The following is a 16,567-nucleotide window of genomic DNA, read 5'->3' as shown; positions in this document are numbered from 1 at the left end:
TGAATAAAAACAATTTTAAACCATAGTTCTTTTTATATTGCCTCTAAATAAAAATGTTATTTACTTAAAAAACCAAACCCAACCCAAAACCTGCAAAGTTTCCAAAATATTATGACAGTTTTATTATACATGAAAAATGTTTAGATTAAGATATAAGACAAATAAGACAACTCTTACACAGTGAGACTTTTAAATGTCTATCTAACTTTTAGCCTGCCAGAGAAAAACCAAAGCATTTTTTGTCTCACACAGTTAAAAGGAACTCACAGTGATAAGGTTTGGGCTGTTTTTGATGATATTTAGGGAAGTATTTCCACTAGCAGTGCAAGAAAATTACAGTATTTAAATCAAAATTTGCAATGCTAATATTGCAGTATTTTGGTATATATGGATTGGTTTAGCATGACCAGTTAAAGATATTATTTACAAAGCTGTTTAAATTTATAATCTGACTTTTCACTTGCTGCAATTTCTTCAAATTATGTTAATATGAAGTACTCATGTAGTAGGAGTTTGAGGCCTTTGCCTGCATCTGTGCTTGAAGGGTCTACTGAATAGAGAGATGTTCCACAGTTACTTCACCATGCTTGCTTTTCTATTTGATTCTTGACTCAAGTTCTATGACACTCTTCAAACAAGCTCAGAAGTTATTAAATTCTTTAGTCTTTGTTTAAATGAATATCTGTACTCAATTAACTGAATGTGACAAAATTGAAAGGATAAAGTTATTGGTGATAACTCACACAAACAAACAGCAATGCTTTCACAGGGTGTGCACATTAGAAAGAAGGTGTAAGAGAGCTGTAATGACCAAATAAAGCAGGATTTATTTGTGCTGTAATGCATAGGAGAGAAAGTGAAAAAATCTTTTTCAGCCTGACCCCTGCAGCACAACAGGGTTTGACTATTCCTTTGAAAGAACAGCTGCATTAGAAGCCCTTTGAGAAGAAAATCATTCAAGAATTGATGAAGTGGATTGATGCCAGAGCATTCTCTCATTATGTGCCACCAGCACATCCTTCCACATGCAAAAACAGTGACTTCAGTTAGACATGGAACAGATTGTTCAGCTCATCTCCAGTAATAACATTATTTAGCTGCTAATGAATTTAAGGAAAAAGAAAAAAAACCCTCTGATGTCTGTGCAGCACATCACCAGTAATTGTAAGAAATTATATGTACTGCATGAAAACAGATTTAGGAGCAGTAATAAGATCAGGCTTTTTTATCTAAAATGATGTTACAGATAAAGCTACATCACAGGCTCAGGCACTACAGACTGTGAGTCTACATTACTTTCACATATGTCTGTTATGTTAGCAGTTTCCCTCAGACAGCTGTCCTCATATCTGAAGAATATTAATTTCTTTTCAAACCCTTATTAAAAGTACTGCAAATGTTTCTAACCAAACCTTTGGGTCTTCTGTAAAAGCTTCTGTTGTGGCAGGATTTTCCTACTAAACCACTGAAAAGCAGAGCTCTCTCTCTATAATGGGCACCCTGTGCCTGCCATCCTGAAGATCCCATCAGGAGCAGGGCTTGCTTAAACCACAACAGCCTCTGTACATCCAGCCCCTGCAGGCTTCAGCTGCACTCCTGTACTCAACTCCAGTGGGGAGTGTAAGATGACAGAAGCTTCCTGTGCAGCAGTGCTGTCACATGGGAGAGCTGTGTCCCCAGAGGACAGAAGTGAATCTGTTTGATGCTTAGAACAAAACCAGAGAAGGCACTCAGCATCTCCCACACATCTCAGACCTCCATGAGAACGCTGGATAACCTGCTAAGCCTCTCTGATCCCTCTTCCAAACCACAACAAGTACGAGCAGGATGTGCAAGTCATATGCTGTCTAAATTAAGACCAACATAGAGTTTTGTTTACAGGAGCCAGGCTGGGTGATCTTTGCTCAGTAGATGCTCTTAAAAGCTTCATAACTTATTTATGAGGAGAAAAGAAGTAAAACTTGTGCATTTACATCACATCCCTGCGTGTTTCCAAGAAAGGCCTAAGGGCAAGTACTTTCATTTCAGCCAGCATAAAAATCTAATTATTTTGTGGTTTTATTTCCCAAGGTTGATTTTGTAAAAATGAACTGTTTGAATTTTAAAGAATGGATTCTGGTCAAAGTATTTTTAAAGATCTGTTTAAAATGAAAGACATAAGGCAACGAGGTATGAACAGCCTTGTTCTGTGTAACAGATTTTAAACTGTAATGGGAGGCCACAAAGCAAAAAATTAGGTACTGCTGTGATCAGTCAGCTCCACTGTGCTGCCTCATTACCAGAGGTTAAAAACTCCACAGCAGACCTGAAGAATTAGAGCAAGGAAATCATGCCTACCCAGTCATTTTCTGAACACACCCTGAAATACTCTGCATTCTCACAGGCAATCTGCATTGGAGCTTGGAGAACACCTGAAGACAAGCAGCAGTACAGAAGCAAAACTGTAACTTAAATTCCTCTGTGCTTCAGGAAATACCTTCACAGGCCATACTTCTCTCTCCACAATATCCCCTTTCATATTTACATGGATGCTTTTGCTATTCCTTCCCTTGTATTCTTCTCAGCAATCTTCTATTCAATTATCTTTCGCTCTTTTTATTGCCAGTACTCTTTCAAAAATGCAGCAACTGATAAAAATCTCTCTTCACTGCCCTCTTTTCTCAATGCTTTTTGAGCCTGATAAGGAATGTCTTATGAAAAAATTGTTGCATAACTGACAACGATGAGTTTTACATGGCTGTATTTTAAGTTACAGGTCTATCACAAGAGTTTAATTCTCCTAAATTAGTAGGTCAGATCAAAAAATAAATCCCCCAATCAAAATCTAGAAGATAGAATAAAGCTGATTCACACCTGAAGTTGTGTGAAGATAAGTGAAAAAATTCCACTACTGGGCACTGGAAATATCTTTCAATAACATGCCTTATACTTTCTAATGTTTTGGTTAGAAAATTAAACTGAAATTTACCTCAGTCATAATAAAGACTATTTAGTAACTTGAAGGCATCCTATTAACAAACAAACAAACAAAAAAAAACCCCAACTGTAGGAATGACAGGTTTCTTACTGTTGGTATTACCTTCTGTAGTGAGAAGGAAGTGTAGCTGAACCCTTACCAAACATGAGTCCACCACCTTCAATTAATTTGGCCCATGAACATGAGCTACAACTTGTTATTTCATTCTGCAAGCCTGTAAATGAAATTTGGATTTTAGACAATGAACTTTAGGAAGCCTAATGCCTATTCCCTGATCCTATCCAAGACATATCACCATTGTAGTAGGGATTGGCTTCATTCTGTCATACACTTTAAAAAAACACATGACTGTAGAGCACCAGGATCAAGTGTACAGTGCCTGGCTTAGCTGGAGCTATACAGAGAAATTCAGAAGTATTCCCTCATTCCCAAAGCAAAGGACAGCATTTCCTGTGAGTATCAGTGAAGAGGAACACCTGCACCAGAGAAGACAAACAGATTAATGGCACTCAGAATGAAAAAATATTCTTGATATTGAACCAGACAGGTAACACACCTAATATGGAATTTAGATCTAGATTCCAGAATTTAAAGTTTGATTCTAAGCAGTTTTCCACTTTTTTCCCCACTTATATTGCAGTAAATCCATGACTTCTGTACCTGTTTTGTATGGCAGTCTTCTATTAGAAGAATCTGCTTCTGGACATAGTACAGGAATCAGTGCAAAATGAACCATCAGGGCAACCAATGCCATTCTTCACTGGCCTCCCTGGCATTTGACCTGCCCTGCAAGCACCAGCTCCTGTGGGGAGTTAGAATGGGAATTAGCATCTAGCTAAGATTTAGGCCTAAGGTTTTATTTAATTTCAAGATGAACTTCTATGTTTTTCTTCCCTGTTTTACTTTGTGAAACTTGGATCAACCAGTTGCATGACACTGATAAGATATGGTAGGAGGACAACTGCAATTTCCAATGTCTTGGATCAAAGACCAACACTGGACTGAGAATCAAATGCCATGTCTAGATGGTGAAAGGGGATACCATAAAAAAGTGCTACAGAAAGGCACCAAACACAGAGCTGTACTTACAAACCAGTGAAAGTGCAGCTGCATTCTTAATGTGAGAGGAAAGAAATCTGTTTATCAAATTCAGAACACAAGGCTGCTGACAGCTGCAGAGGGCCTTGTAGAAGCTGTTCCCCACTGCCCTTCAAGCAGTCAGGTTGCATTTTCTTTGTGGACAAATACAATTTGGCTCTACCCCCTGAATGAAGTAAAGGAATTTGAGTTTTTTCTCTGGAAAATATTAATCCTAAATAAAAACTGAACCTTCCAGTAGGCTAATAGAGTTCTAGAAATAAAAAGAAACATCACAAGATTTTAGGAGGTGCTGAAACATTTGTTTTGAAGTTTTATTACAAAAATATATTTGCAAACATACAAAATTTTGGATGAAAAAAATGCTCATTCTTAAACATTTATGCAATAACTTAATAACTGCAAACATACACAGGTGCTATAAAACCCACACCATACCAAAAACGTTAATGATGCAGTATCTACATTTTTTGACTTACAATTATTCAGGTTTCCAGAAATTTTTCCTTGAAGCCCCCCCTTCCCCATGGTCTTCATATTGAAAGAACATGCAAATGGCTACAACTGGTGCATATGCAGAAGTGATAAAACTCAGAAATTACTAAAAGCACATAATGCACATAAAAGAACCTAACTAACCATATGCCCATACACTGAATAGATAAAAATAAATACACCACCAAATCAGAGATACTGCAATTTTTCCAACTTGAAGTGAAAGGAAGATATTGCATCTTAACATTTTAGTAACATTGCCAGACAAACATGAGGTGATATATATTGCACACATTCCTCTTGTTAAGATATGCTGTACAAGCAACCCAAATACCTGGCAAAAAGGTGGCTGATTTGCTTAAAATACTTTTAAAAACCAAGAAGTCCCAAATTAAAGTTTGCTTTCCAAAACATTGCAGAAATTCTATCAGTGACTACACATGGCATAATGGATTTCAGAAATAAATCAAAATGAAGCAATTAGAAATGCAAGCAAAAATGATACATCCAGCAGCAAGTGTTTAAATATTGAGTACTTATACACAGAATTACACATTTTATATTAAATCAGGATGAATTACTTGAATTATCTTTATCACTCATTCTGCAAGTCTTGTTTAATTTGGAAAGATATTCTCCTTCTAAAGTTAATAACTGTTAGGCACCTTTCATATAAACTTTGCATTGTTAAATAACAACAGATACAGTCTAACTACAAAACTGAGAATTTTGATTTTCCTGAACAATTCAGCAGTTGTAGGTTTTAAAACTGTCTTTGATTAGGGAAAAAGTAAAAATCCAAACTCAAACCTAAAGTAACTTAATATGAGCCACAAAAAACATGCTTAGGTAATAATTTGAGGTGTGCAGTCTGAACTAATAATATTTTGATTCCCAGAAAGAATAGATAAAATCCCCATTAAGCCAGCAATTAAAAAAAACCAGCAACTTTAGAATGGTCACAATCATTTTTTGCTACACACTGGTTATCCCTACATGCAGAAAACACAAATCAAGCACTTCAACAAGCTGGTCATTTGAAACTTACACAAAAATTTAAAACAATTAGGGAAAAAAGTTTTTAAAGATAGTGATCACATAAAAAAAAAAATCAGCTTTTACACTGTAATTGAGCTTGTGTTTTACAATGAGCTTTTAATTAAAGGAGTTGATCTGTCAGAGCCACTCCCTGGCACTTGTCACACCTCTGCACTGGGGGGTTCCTGTGTCTGCTGGCCCCATGCAGAGGTTGGAACAAACACATGCTGTAAAGTTCAAGGTGGAAAGTTTGCTGTGGACACTACAATTCCAACCCTGGTTCTCTGCCAGTTCCTTTGGAAAGTTTGGGCAGGGAAATAAACCATCAACCTGCTGCTACAAGGACACTACAAAACCAAAGTGAAGTAAGGATCTGCCAACTTCTTGTTTCCAGCTGCACAGGAACCCTCCCAAGTTAAGGATATTGAAAGTATTATTACTTTTGTATATGGCTGAAGAACTCAAAATCCAACTCCTTCCTATCATTTGTACAGATCTTTGGATATGACTGGATTTAGCAAACAGTACCAATGTGTGCTATCAGCTTCCAACATTTCTGTTCTTCCAAACCTTTATCAAATCTTTCATTGAAGAAACCAGAAGCTGTCCATGAGAAGTGAGAAGCTACAGACTCCATCTTTGCTAAATCTAGGTAAGAGCAACCCTCTGTTTGGCTTAGACTGTCCATTTTTGTTCAGAGGAACTGCTCCCTGGTTTTTTTAGGAAAAGTTTCCCTTTCAGTGAAACTTTTCCTAAAAAAGCCCAACATAAAATCAGTTTAGACCTTCAATCTAACTTGAATCTCACTGTTTATGTGCATACATAGTATTCAAACTCCAGAATTTATGGAAGTTCCTATCTTCCTTAAGAAGTCTGAGTTTGTATTGCTGAATTTAGATGCTACCATTAAATCCAATGTATTTCTCGATGAATGCACATAAGCATCTTTCCCTGAATCTTGAGCATTTTTCCAACAATATACTATATTAATTGGAAACACTGAACTCAAAGGCTGTGAAGAGCTTTTCAGAAGGCAGGTAGTGCTAAACAAAATATATTTTCCACTAAAAAGCTAAGAAAAAAACCTAAAATAGTTCAAATACATAAAAATATTTGAATGTTTGTAAATATTTGTTGTATCTAAAACATCCTGATTTGTGAACAAGTCACAATTAAAGCTCAATTACTAGTTTCCAATGAAATGGCCATGCACCTTGACTATGTCAACATTAACTAATCCTTAGGAGATCTATACTTACATATATGTTGTAAGGAGCCAAACAATATTTTTCTTCATATTTCAATAGTGCTTGAGGGAAAAGAATGAAGCAGTGCAAGACAACTCACTACAGATTATCTTTTTACTCAATAACCCAACACTTTTCTACTGAAAAACTAAACTACTATTGCTGGAAAATGTTGGGACCTGAACTCAGATTAATTACCTTTGCATGCCTTTAAGAAATAAATATAACCCATGGGTAAACCAACACAGCAGCATAAGAAGGTATAATTAAAATTTTTCTGATTTGGGAAAAGTACCCAGTTCAATTCTTAGTGAATAGTGACTTACTAAATCACATATACAAAGCAGTAACATTTTAATTAGATTAACTTCAGACTATGAAGTTTACACTAATTATTTGGGGAGAGGGCAACAGAAGAAAAGCATGCATTTGTTTCCCATCTGCATAGTTTTTAAGACTGCAGTTCCAACACAACTGAGGAGTGAAAGCCAACTATGGTGTGGTCCATCCTTAAGCTAAAAGGAAACAAAATGTTTAAATTTTATCAAACACTCATGAACAGGAAAAGAGTCTTCCAGGGGTGGTCTCCTAACTATAAATTTAAAATGAGAACTTCAACATGCAACTCCTTTGTTGTTTAAAAAAAATTACAATCACTGAGGATTTTGCATATTTCAAATTTTGCCTCTTTAGAGAAAATGGCCTTACCCACTTGGGTGTTTTATGTCAGTAACACAGAAACAAACAGGATTAATGAAATATTGAAAGGATGAATTTACATGCATTAGCTAGAGACTGCCAATGTATTGAGCCAATCACATTTTTAGACCTTTTGTTAAAGATTTAGCTCCAATGGCCTGGCTTCCAGACCCTTTCCCTCCCCACACCTTCCAGTTTCATCACAAGGCATTTTGCTCTCATTTTCCTCAGTCCTTCAAACTGGAACGAGGTTCCCACAACTGAATTTGGTTCTGGTGTGCTGTAGTGTATTATACTGTGCATTTGCTGGTTGAAATAGTTTTGAGTCTGTAATCCTTGAACAATGAATACAGCCAGGAATGAGAGCCAGAGCAAACATTTGCACATTCACTTAATGCTAATGAGAGCTCAAATGCAACTTAAGTCCCCTCCCCAATAAAAAAAAGGTTTGCTGGTGATGATCACAGTGAAAACCTAGATCATTCTGAGAACATTACTTTCATAAGTATTTAAGGAATAATAGTTCCTAACAGGTTCAAATTCAAGACATTGAAAACTAAATATTCTTTTACAAAAATATTAGTTTTATAGATGAGGCATAATTGTTTCTAAAATGAACATATTTTAAGTAGATTCAGCTTCAATTATAGCTTAATGTTGTCTGTACTCTTGGTGAGGACTTGCAAGTAGACTTCATGGATAGTGCTGAGAAAATGGGAATCATTCTGCAGGAAAAATAGAAACACATTAGAAACATTAGTGAAAAGATGCCAAAAAAGTTGAATTTGATGTCACTTTAGTTGTGATAAGGTTTGAAGGAGCTGTGCACCTGCACAGAAGGTGCTTTTGGAACACACACAGGCTGTGAACTACGAAGCTGGGCAGCAGCTGAAGGCACCACCAGGCACTCTGGATGCCCAGACAAACAGACAGGGTCACTGTGTCAGCCTGGCCACATTGTGGTTCCCTCCAGAGCCCAAACCATACACTCAGGCACAGAGAATCCCACTCTGGGTACAGGCTCCCAAATCAAGTCTGCCTGAGTGTCAGGTGTGATGCTGTTTGTTGGGCCTGAATGGGACTGCAGCGTGCTCTACAAGAATTCCCAAGTCAAAGCATGACTGGGAAGTGAATTGGTTTCATCTATGGACAGTATTTACAGATATTTCTCGAGTCTAATTCCTTTAAATGACAAGTTACAAAACTGGTATATCATCAGTTTTGGTCTTCATTCAGTCTTCTTCAGTCTCAGTAAAGACTGGAGACAAATATCCCTGTCAGCTCTCTAAAATCACCACTCAGAATATTAGCAGGTGAGCTCAGTTCCAAGATTAGTTTAAGCCCTTAATTAGAAAACCCATACACACCAGCAGAAGAAAAGGTTATGTAAAATGGAACAGGTAAATCAGGCAACCTAATGATAGGATCTGGTAATGACCTTTTTGGTCCTAACAACGTGGTCACTGGGAAGATGCTGTTTGTCATTTTTGTTATTTTTGCATTTTGGGTATAAGCTGTACTAACACCAGCATGGAGTGAGCAAGAGAATCCTGAGCTAAGAAAGAACAGTTGGTCATTCATGGCAACTTCATCATGACATTAGAGGTCAAAATCATCTCAATGCACTGCTGCTCCCAACATCACAGATTTAATTCAACAGAACTTTTTAGTCCCTAAAAATAGCAGAGCTAAAACTTTGCAATTTCCATTTCAAAGAAACACACTAAAAGTAAAGATAAGGAAAGGTTCTAGGGAACTGAAAACAGGAAATCTTTCCTTGAGGAAGTGGAACACTTAAAAAGACAGCAAAATCAACTCCCACCCCATACCAGCTTCTACTACTGCAAGTCACTCTTCATTTCTCTACAAATTCATATGGATGTGAAAGGACACATCGACCAAAAGGAGCAAGCTGTGCCAAACTCTGTGTACAGTGTGGAGTAACCTGCCCCTTCCAAAAGAAAAGAACATCTTTTGTAATCTTTCAGGGCAAAAGGAGTTCCCGGGGTACAGAATCTGTCAGTGCTGCCTTCTGTGCTTGGAACCCCATCCCTCAGAAACTCTGAGCTCTCTATAGACACTACCTTTATTAGATGTATCAGTGCTTCTTGAAGCTGAGACCTACTGAGAACAGTAGGCGGTGTAGTCTGAATTTCTGTTGTTCCAAGTGTTAAAGGCGAAGAAGAACTGGGTTTATTCTCCACTTCAGTAGCTTTTGTAGCTGATTGCTGAAACACACTTGGAGACAAGAGCACTGAAGGTGTTACTGTCGTCGTGGCTGTAACAAACTGTGCAGGTGCAACCTGTAAAAGAACAGAAGACTAATAAGTACTGTGCTCAGCAAGAATGAATGATGCTGTAAAGGCTGGAGAGATAAGCATAAAGAAAATGAAATAAATTGCAGCCACATGTACTCAGTCAGATATTGCAGAACAGCTGCTCTTAATCAAGAACTATCTACCTATGAAGATTAATATTAGTACCAATAGTACTTCTCATTTTCAGAGCTGAAGAAGGTAGCAGGCTTGAACAATCTTGTATGCAGACTCCTTTCTACTCATGTGGTTGCTACCTTCCAGAATTTTTAGAACTGAACAGATACAACAAAAGTTGAGCTTTTCACCTCAGTAATCTAAGGAGCCTGTAGCTGTGCAAATTATTTTCCTCTGGAGTTTTCAGAAAGATCAGTCCTGCTTCCTGCACCCCACTTCTATGGTCTCCCACAGATACTTTACTTCAAATTTGAAGTGCATCTCAAACATATTTAAAGAAACTGCTGAATTATAGTTAAACCATTGGAGTACACAGAAATATTCTCATTCTGTTTTCCCTTGGGGGGGATGTAGGATGGAAATATTTTAAAGACCATCTTCCCACCTCATTGTTCCACAGGTCTGTCTCCATTACACTACACAAATGCCCATACTGCCTACACCACTTTTTCTTTTAAACATAAATTGCACATTTAGAGGACTATTACATTTGCATCAACTGGACACAAATAAATGTCCTCTTTGAGCAACTCTGACATCTCCTGATAACTGCAATTGTTACTCAGGCTGATAATCTGTGTCTTGCTTAGGCTTCCAGGATGATCAACGTGGTGAAAAAAAAAAGAAAATAAATAAGCCAATCTCACTCCAAAGAAAAGCAGCACTAAATGTGATTTATAAAGATGTTTGACATGTCAGCAGAAAGAGCTCACCTTGGATAACCAACAATCTTCAGAGGAAAAAGCCCTCCAAAGCCATCTAACGTTGATGTGTATAAAATAACATCAACAACAGCAGAACTAGAAAATTGATTTTCTTGTAGTCAAAACTGTGAAGACTCACAGTGTGGGATGTCAGCTGAAGACAATGTGCTTAAACTGACAGTTTGCTACACAACATGCACATGTTTCTTAAAATTCCCAAATCCATATAAAATGCTTTCAATTGGGTAATTATTTACTAACTGGGTCATGATCAGACTGTAGAGCTGATTTTATAGCATCCCAGTGGGTAAAACAGCATTTTACTTCAAGCAGGACCATTTTTTTGCCTTCACAATCAGATCTGGGCATGCTACTAAAATTGCTTTCATGGAGAGCAAGTTTGACAAGAATGAGACAAGATATCTGAAAAAGGAGTGGGTGCGTAAGGGAAAAGCAGAAATAAAATACAGATGGTGTCCTAAAATGAATACATAACAAAAAGGTAATGAAAACCAGTTCTTGAACACTTGACTATTATCAAGTTATTTTGTAACTATAACCTGAAACTTAAACTTGACACTATTTTAAACTGTTATCCAAGGCAGTTCTAAGAAGCTTAAACCTGCTTTTAGCTGGCTAACATTTGCTATCACAAGTTTTGCAGTAGCAATTATTGGGTTTTTTTTCCTCCATCTTCAACTTTTTCTGCTTTGTATCAGTTTATAAGATACAAGGTATCTCAAGAAAACTGAAACACACAAAGGCCAGGATAGCATTTTAAGCCTCTGGGGTGCTTAAGGTTGGGCCAAGGCTAAAATACCCTCCTACAATATTATGGCATTAAGCACTCCCTGCTTACAACATAAAAAAACCCAGTTCAAATGGTGCAAGTTCAGTGCAGGGCTGCAACTCCAAAAATGTGTTTTCATTTCTGCATTAGAACCAACAGTAAGAGTGACTGTGCAAGAGCAGTGCACTGACAGCAACTGCCCCTTCCTCCAGTGCTGTTTCATAACAGCTCCTTCAATATGGGCAGTGGGTTTTTTCCCCTAAGAAAACCCCTGAGACTGATTAGCACAGGTACTTATCCACTTACTTGACTGGCTTTAGACAAAGTTTTCGGCTGTGGAAATACTTCTGATTCCTTGTTTTGCTGTACAGTCTGAGTTAGGAAAAAAAAAAAGCAAAATTTACAGGTTACCATCCACAGCTCAATTTCTAGAGGTCATTCTCTGTTTTTAAGAAAGCCACAAAAATGCAAATTTCAAGATTTTAGATATAATTCAATCAATTTTGTAAAACTGATATAATCAAGGGGAAGCTGAAAAAAGAGAAAAAATCTGAACTTATGTTTTATGCTTTCAATATTATGGCAAACCTATAAAGTCATATCTCAATGTAGCCCACAGAAGTGGGTCAAAATTGAAGGAGTACAAAACACTCAAAGCAAAATAATCAGAAAAATGAAATTGTTAATTGTATTGTAGACTTCCACACATCATCTCCCATTACAGTGCTCACCCTGCAACCTTCCATCCCTTCTCAGATCCCCAGCTCTGAGCAGTACTTTTCTGACACAAGGTGAAATCTTTAGGACTTATTCACCCACTACCAGCAGCAGTTTGAAAAACCTCCTCCACTAGAGAGCAGATGCTAATGATACAAAACTAATGGAACTGCATTTCTAACTTAGCCATTCAATCAATACCACACAGTGGAAATCCTTCATTATCTTCAAACAGCTAATATATAACAGCACAGTTTTCAAGGGAAATATACATGTAGTCTAAAGCTTCATGGATATCAAAGCCCACAGAATACCTGAAGGGGAGAGATTATCTTGCTGTTCAAGGCTGATGGCTTACTGTGAGATTCTTTGAAGCTTTCTGGTGTTGCAAGTTGGCCAACCGAGGCAGAGATGTTTGGTGTTAAGGGACTCTTAGCGAGAGACTGCTGCTGTGTTTGGTCATGCTGTGGGGTCAACCTGAGTTTCTGGAGAAGATCAACACTTGTGTGAGATGCATTGGAGACAGTCCCTGTGTTTGCTGTAGTCAAGGGTGCTATGAGCTGGCTTTGGCCAGCCATGAGATTCTGTGGAGCGTGGTTCACGTCAGATGGCGGCTGATTCACCAGTGGGGATATGGGCTTGGCAGCTTGCTGCATAACTTGCATTATGCTGTTGCTTTGTTTGAGGCCAGGAAGCATCTGAGCAGGGGCAGCTTCCATTGTCGAGGCTGAATTAAGAACAGGGCTTAAACGAACTGAATAGCTTGGAACGTTTTTCAGCTCAGGCTGGGAAACTGAAGCTGGAGGTATTATCATAGGTGTCAAACAGTCCTGCTGGCTGGCACTGGCTTTAATGCTTGGACTTTCACATTTCCCCAGGGATTGTTGCATTACTGGTGACTGGTCAAAGGAAAAAGGCAAAAGCAAACTGTGCTGCTCTCTGGCAGATGCATCTGTCTGCAGCTTCTCCATTCTCTCTGGATTGGGATATGGAGCTGCAGGCTGTTCCTTTTGGACAGAGGTTCCAAACAGCTCCTCCAAAGTCAGATGCTTCTGCCTTGACTGAAATGGCTACAAAGAAGGGAGAAGAAGATTTCAGTTTAGAACTAGACACAACACTGTGCAGCTCACACAGTCTATTACAAATTCAAGGAAGTTAGGAGAGACAACTAGGTCAAATGCATATAAAACACAGTTTGGATATCAAGAGTGCCCCATTCATAGGAATTTTAAAATTAATTTAATTTATGAGGAACATCCTGGCTATGTACGGCTTTTCCTTAGGGCCATCTCAGGACAGTCTCTGCAGCAGTAGTCAGGAAGGGGGATAGCAATGGATTCTGTCAGGAACATGGCACCTGCCATCATCCATCAGCCCTAACTACACAGGGCACTTGAGGGAAGTGGAGGGAAAATCATGCATGTTGAAAAAATCCTCATAGAACTTACAGAATTGGAAAAAGTGAAATGGTCGAAAAGATGGGAAAGGAACATAAAAACCAGAAGCTGCAAAACTGAACTAGCAATACATGTCTAGACAGTTTTCCTAGCCCTAGTGCAGTAGATGTTACAATAGGTAAGAGAATTTCTATAAACTTAAATATGTATCTCCTTGAAAAGTATGTTAAATGTACACAGTTGCATCTAACAGTCCTTTAGTCTTTCCCCCCCAAAAATACATCTGGCCTACACCACTGACACTGTTAGAAAAATATGGTTTTAACAATATCATATTTTGCTGAAAATATTTCAAAATGTGTTTCATTAAAGAGAAAAGAAACAGCTATTAACACCAGTGATCTCAAAATTTTCCTTTTTTTTTTTTTAGGTTGCACAGGACCAGAAGTTATATAAAACAGCTGGACTGAAATACAACATTCTGTTCAGAAGACTGAATGGCCTGAAGCACAATTCCAGTGTATTCTGATGGTATGCCTAAACAAAGATGCTACTTCACAATGACAACCACTGCACCATGACATTGCTCTGCTGGCTCTGATTTCCCCAGCACAGAGAACAGGACAGCACAGCAGCACAGGTGCCACAAATAGCCCAACAAGAGCCCCTTGAGCCTGAAGTCACACTGTCTTTTTCCCAGGTTACTCATCTCTACTGTCCTTGTTATTCAATTTTAGCTAGTTAAAAGCCTGGCACCCTTTCATTTTGGGGCTGGGACATGCTATAGTTTATAAACTTTGTTAATTATGTTAGCAATCTTTTCCTAGAAAGTTGTTCTTACTTTTTTCCACTGATCCTACTGATCTGGAGACCTGTCCTTCAAGCATAAAGATCCCATTAAGAGAAAAATCACTGTTCCAGATCATTTCAAACTCAGCTGTTCAGTATGATTAATTGACCAGCCTTCCTTTATTAATACATTGCAATAGTCAAGTAATAAACTGAAATCTCTACCATGCCCTGATCCAATCCAGACTGGATAGTCTCAAACATCAAGTTACTTTCCAGCATGGAGTATAAAACACCTCTTTTACCCTGTCTGGCTGAGGTGTACTTTGAGCATTTCATCAACTCAGTGTGTTTATGAAGACCTTTACCACAAGGGGCTGCATAAAGGCCACAAGATCACTTTATTTCATAGGAATAGAGTGCTGCTGCTGCTCAGAGGGTTTCTCCAGAAATGATTTCAGATAAATTAAGCTTTGCAGTCCCAGCTCTGCTTATTCATGGTTCAGTACCAGTGGTCTGGTTCAGTTTTGCAGTCTGCTAGCACAGAAGCATTTCATGATACAACTAAATTTAATTTTGAATTGCCAACATATATAACACTTAACTACACAACATCATACAGGAGACATTTATTTTTATTCCCTAATGTGTGGTATCTTTAGCATGAGATGAAGTTAATCAACATGCAAGTGTGACATTTTGGAGGGAATTTAGCAATCTCACTGTACTTATCATATGCACACTATTTTTTGATTTCACTGGCCATCTGCTTTAATTAGATGAAAACTGTATATTTTTATAGTTGAAATGGAATGTTTTTCCAGTAGTCTCTCAGTTGTCCATGTTACTCAAAATGTGACTCAGAACCAACACATCTCAGATATATTTGAACCCAGCTAACTGGCTTTATAGAACTATCACTTATGGCACCCAATTAATTTTTCCAATATCTCTGCAGCTATTATTTTAAATAGCTCAACAGAATTAAAAATATGACATTTTACATGTTCTATAAATCAACTTTCCCTTTAATTACGTCAGAGAAATTTGTTAGAATTTTATATTTCCAGTTTTTCCTTTACTCGTTAATTGATTCCTGTTCTGCAATTCCATGCACTGCCAAGGTGGAGCATTTCAGCTGATTTTGGACAGTCTACATGGAATGACCCAAAGAAAATATGAGCTTTGAGAGCAAAGCCTCAGGCAGCCCTGGTGCCAGGTCTCCAGACATGGCATGCAGCAAACAGAGCTGGCTGCCAGGGGTCAAAACCAGAGGTGCTGCTCAGGGGCTGGAAGGGCTGGGATAGAAATAATCCCAGCAAACTCCCACCCCTCATTTTAGTTCATTAACTGTTACTACCCTACCCTAAATCAGATTCCTGCTGCCCCAGCTCTGACCCAAACGAGGAACTACAACTACCCCTCCAAACTGTGTGTATTATTTACAAGTACTAAGTGCAGATTTTCCCACGTTTTCCTAGGAGATGTCACTTCTCAGGCACGGTGATTTATTGCATCAGAAGCCCCCCAGAGAAGCCTGGCAGGGAGAGGAGTTTTCCATGGGGCACTTCCAGGAGCAGCAGCAGTGCCGGTCCCGTGCCCACTGGGTGGCACTGCAAGCAGGCCCATGGCACCTCCCTGTCACAGGCAATCCAGGTACTGGACAGTTCACTCACTTGTTTCTCTGAATTTATCTCTACAAAGTCTTGTATCAAGCCCCAGCTTCCTTGTACAGGTACACAGCTGTGGCTCTGAAACACAGACAAACCTTCAGTAAATGCCTGAGACAGAACACCAGGGCTTGAGTTCCTGAGGGAAAGACCTGACCACCAGGCATGGTCATCTGTTCTTGCCTCCTGTCACTCCAAGTCATCCCACACACATCACCACAGACTCACTTCTTCCAGAAACCAAGTGGGCCCATTTAAACCTGAATATTCACACTAGTGGGGACATAGCATTTTTCATAAGACAGAATTTAGGATCCTAAGAGTCTTCAAACTCATCTGTTTAGTGATAATACACTGGGCAAACACTGAAGGCATCTTAAGAAAAAAATCAATTTTGGTATCAAAACAAAGTATTAAATGAAAAAAAACCCCTCATTTTGGGTTGGATCAAACA

At 38.4% G+C, this 16,567-nt stretch overlaps 1 protein-coding gene and 1 long non-coding RNA gene across 3 annotated transcripts in view; one reads left to right on the top strand and one right to left on the bottom strand.

Annotated features, from left to right (window-relative positions):
• Positions 1–6,177: 6,177 nt before the first annotated feature.
• On the top strand, positions 6,178–16,553 carry LOC131088115 (uncharacterized). The gene is made up of 3 exons (XR_009115061.1): positions 6,178–6,260; positions 14,085–14,185; positions 15,925–16,553. It is a non-coding gene; the product is annotated as an uncharacterized LOC131088115 (long non-coding RNA).
• DCP1A (decapping mRNA 1A) overlaps positions 6,256–16,567 on the bottom strand; it is a 29,852-nt gene continuing 19,540 nt past the window's right edge. Inside the window, exons 7-10 of one of the 2 annotated variants that reach the window (XM_058031931.1) lie at positions 12,572–13,327; positions 11,847–11,912; positions 9,639–9,857; positions 6,256–8,279 (exon numbers count right to left, since the gene is read on the bottom strand). In XM_058031931.1, coding sequence (XP_057887914.1) covers positions 8,199–8,279; positions 9,639–9,857; positions 11,847–11,912; positions 12,572–13,327 — 1,122 coding nt within the window. In that variant the 3' untranslated portion in view covers positions 6,256–8,198. The remainder of the gene's footprint in view (positions 8,280–9,638; positions 9,858–11,846; positions 11,913–12,571; positions 13,328–16,567) is intronic. The other variant, XM_058031933.1, reaches the window with a different exon arrangement.

This window comes from Melospiza georgiana, chromosome 11 (assembly GCF_028018845.1).
Source record: "Melospiza georgiana isolate bMelGeo1 chromosome 11, bMelGeo1.pri, whole genome shotgun sequence".
Taxonomy (NCBI): Eukaryota; Metazoa; Chordata; class Aves; order Passeriformes; family Passerellidae; genus Melospiza; species Melospiza georgiana.
The sequence above is the reverse complement of the archived record's forward strand: the minus strand, read 5'-3'. Positions and strand labels throughout refer to the sequence as shown.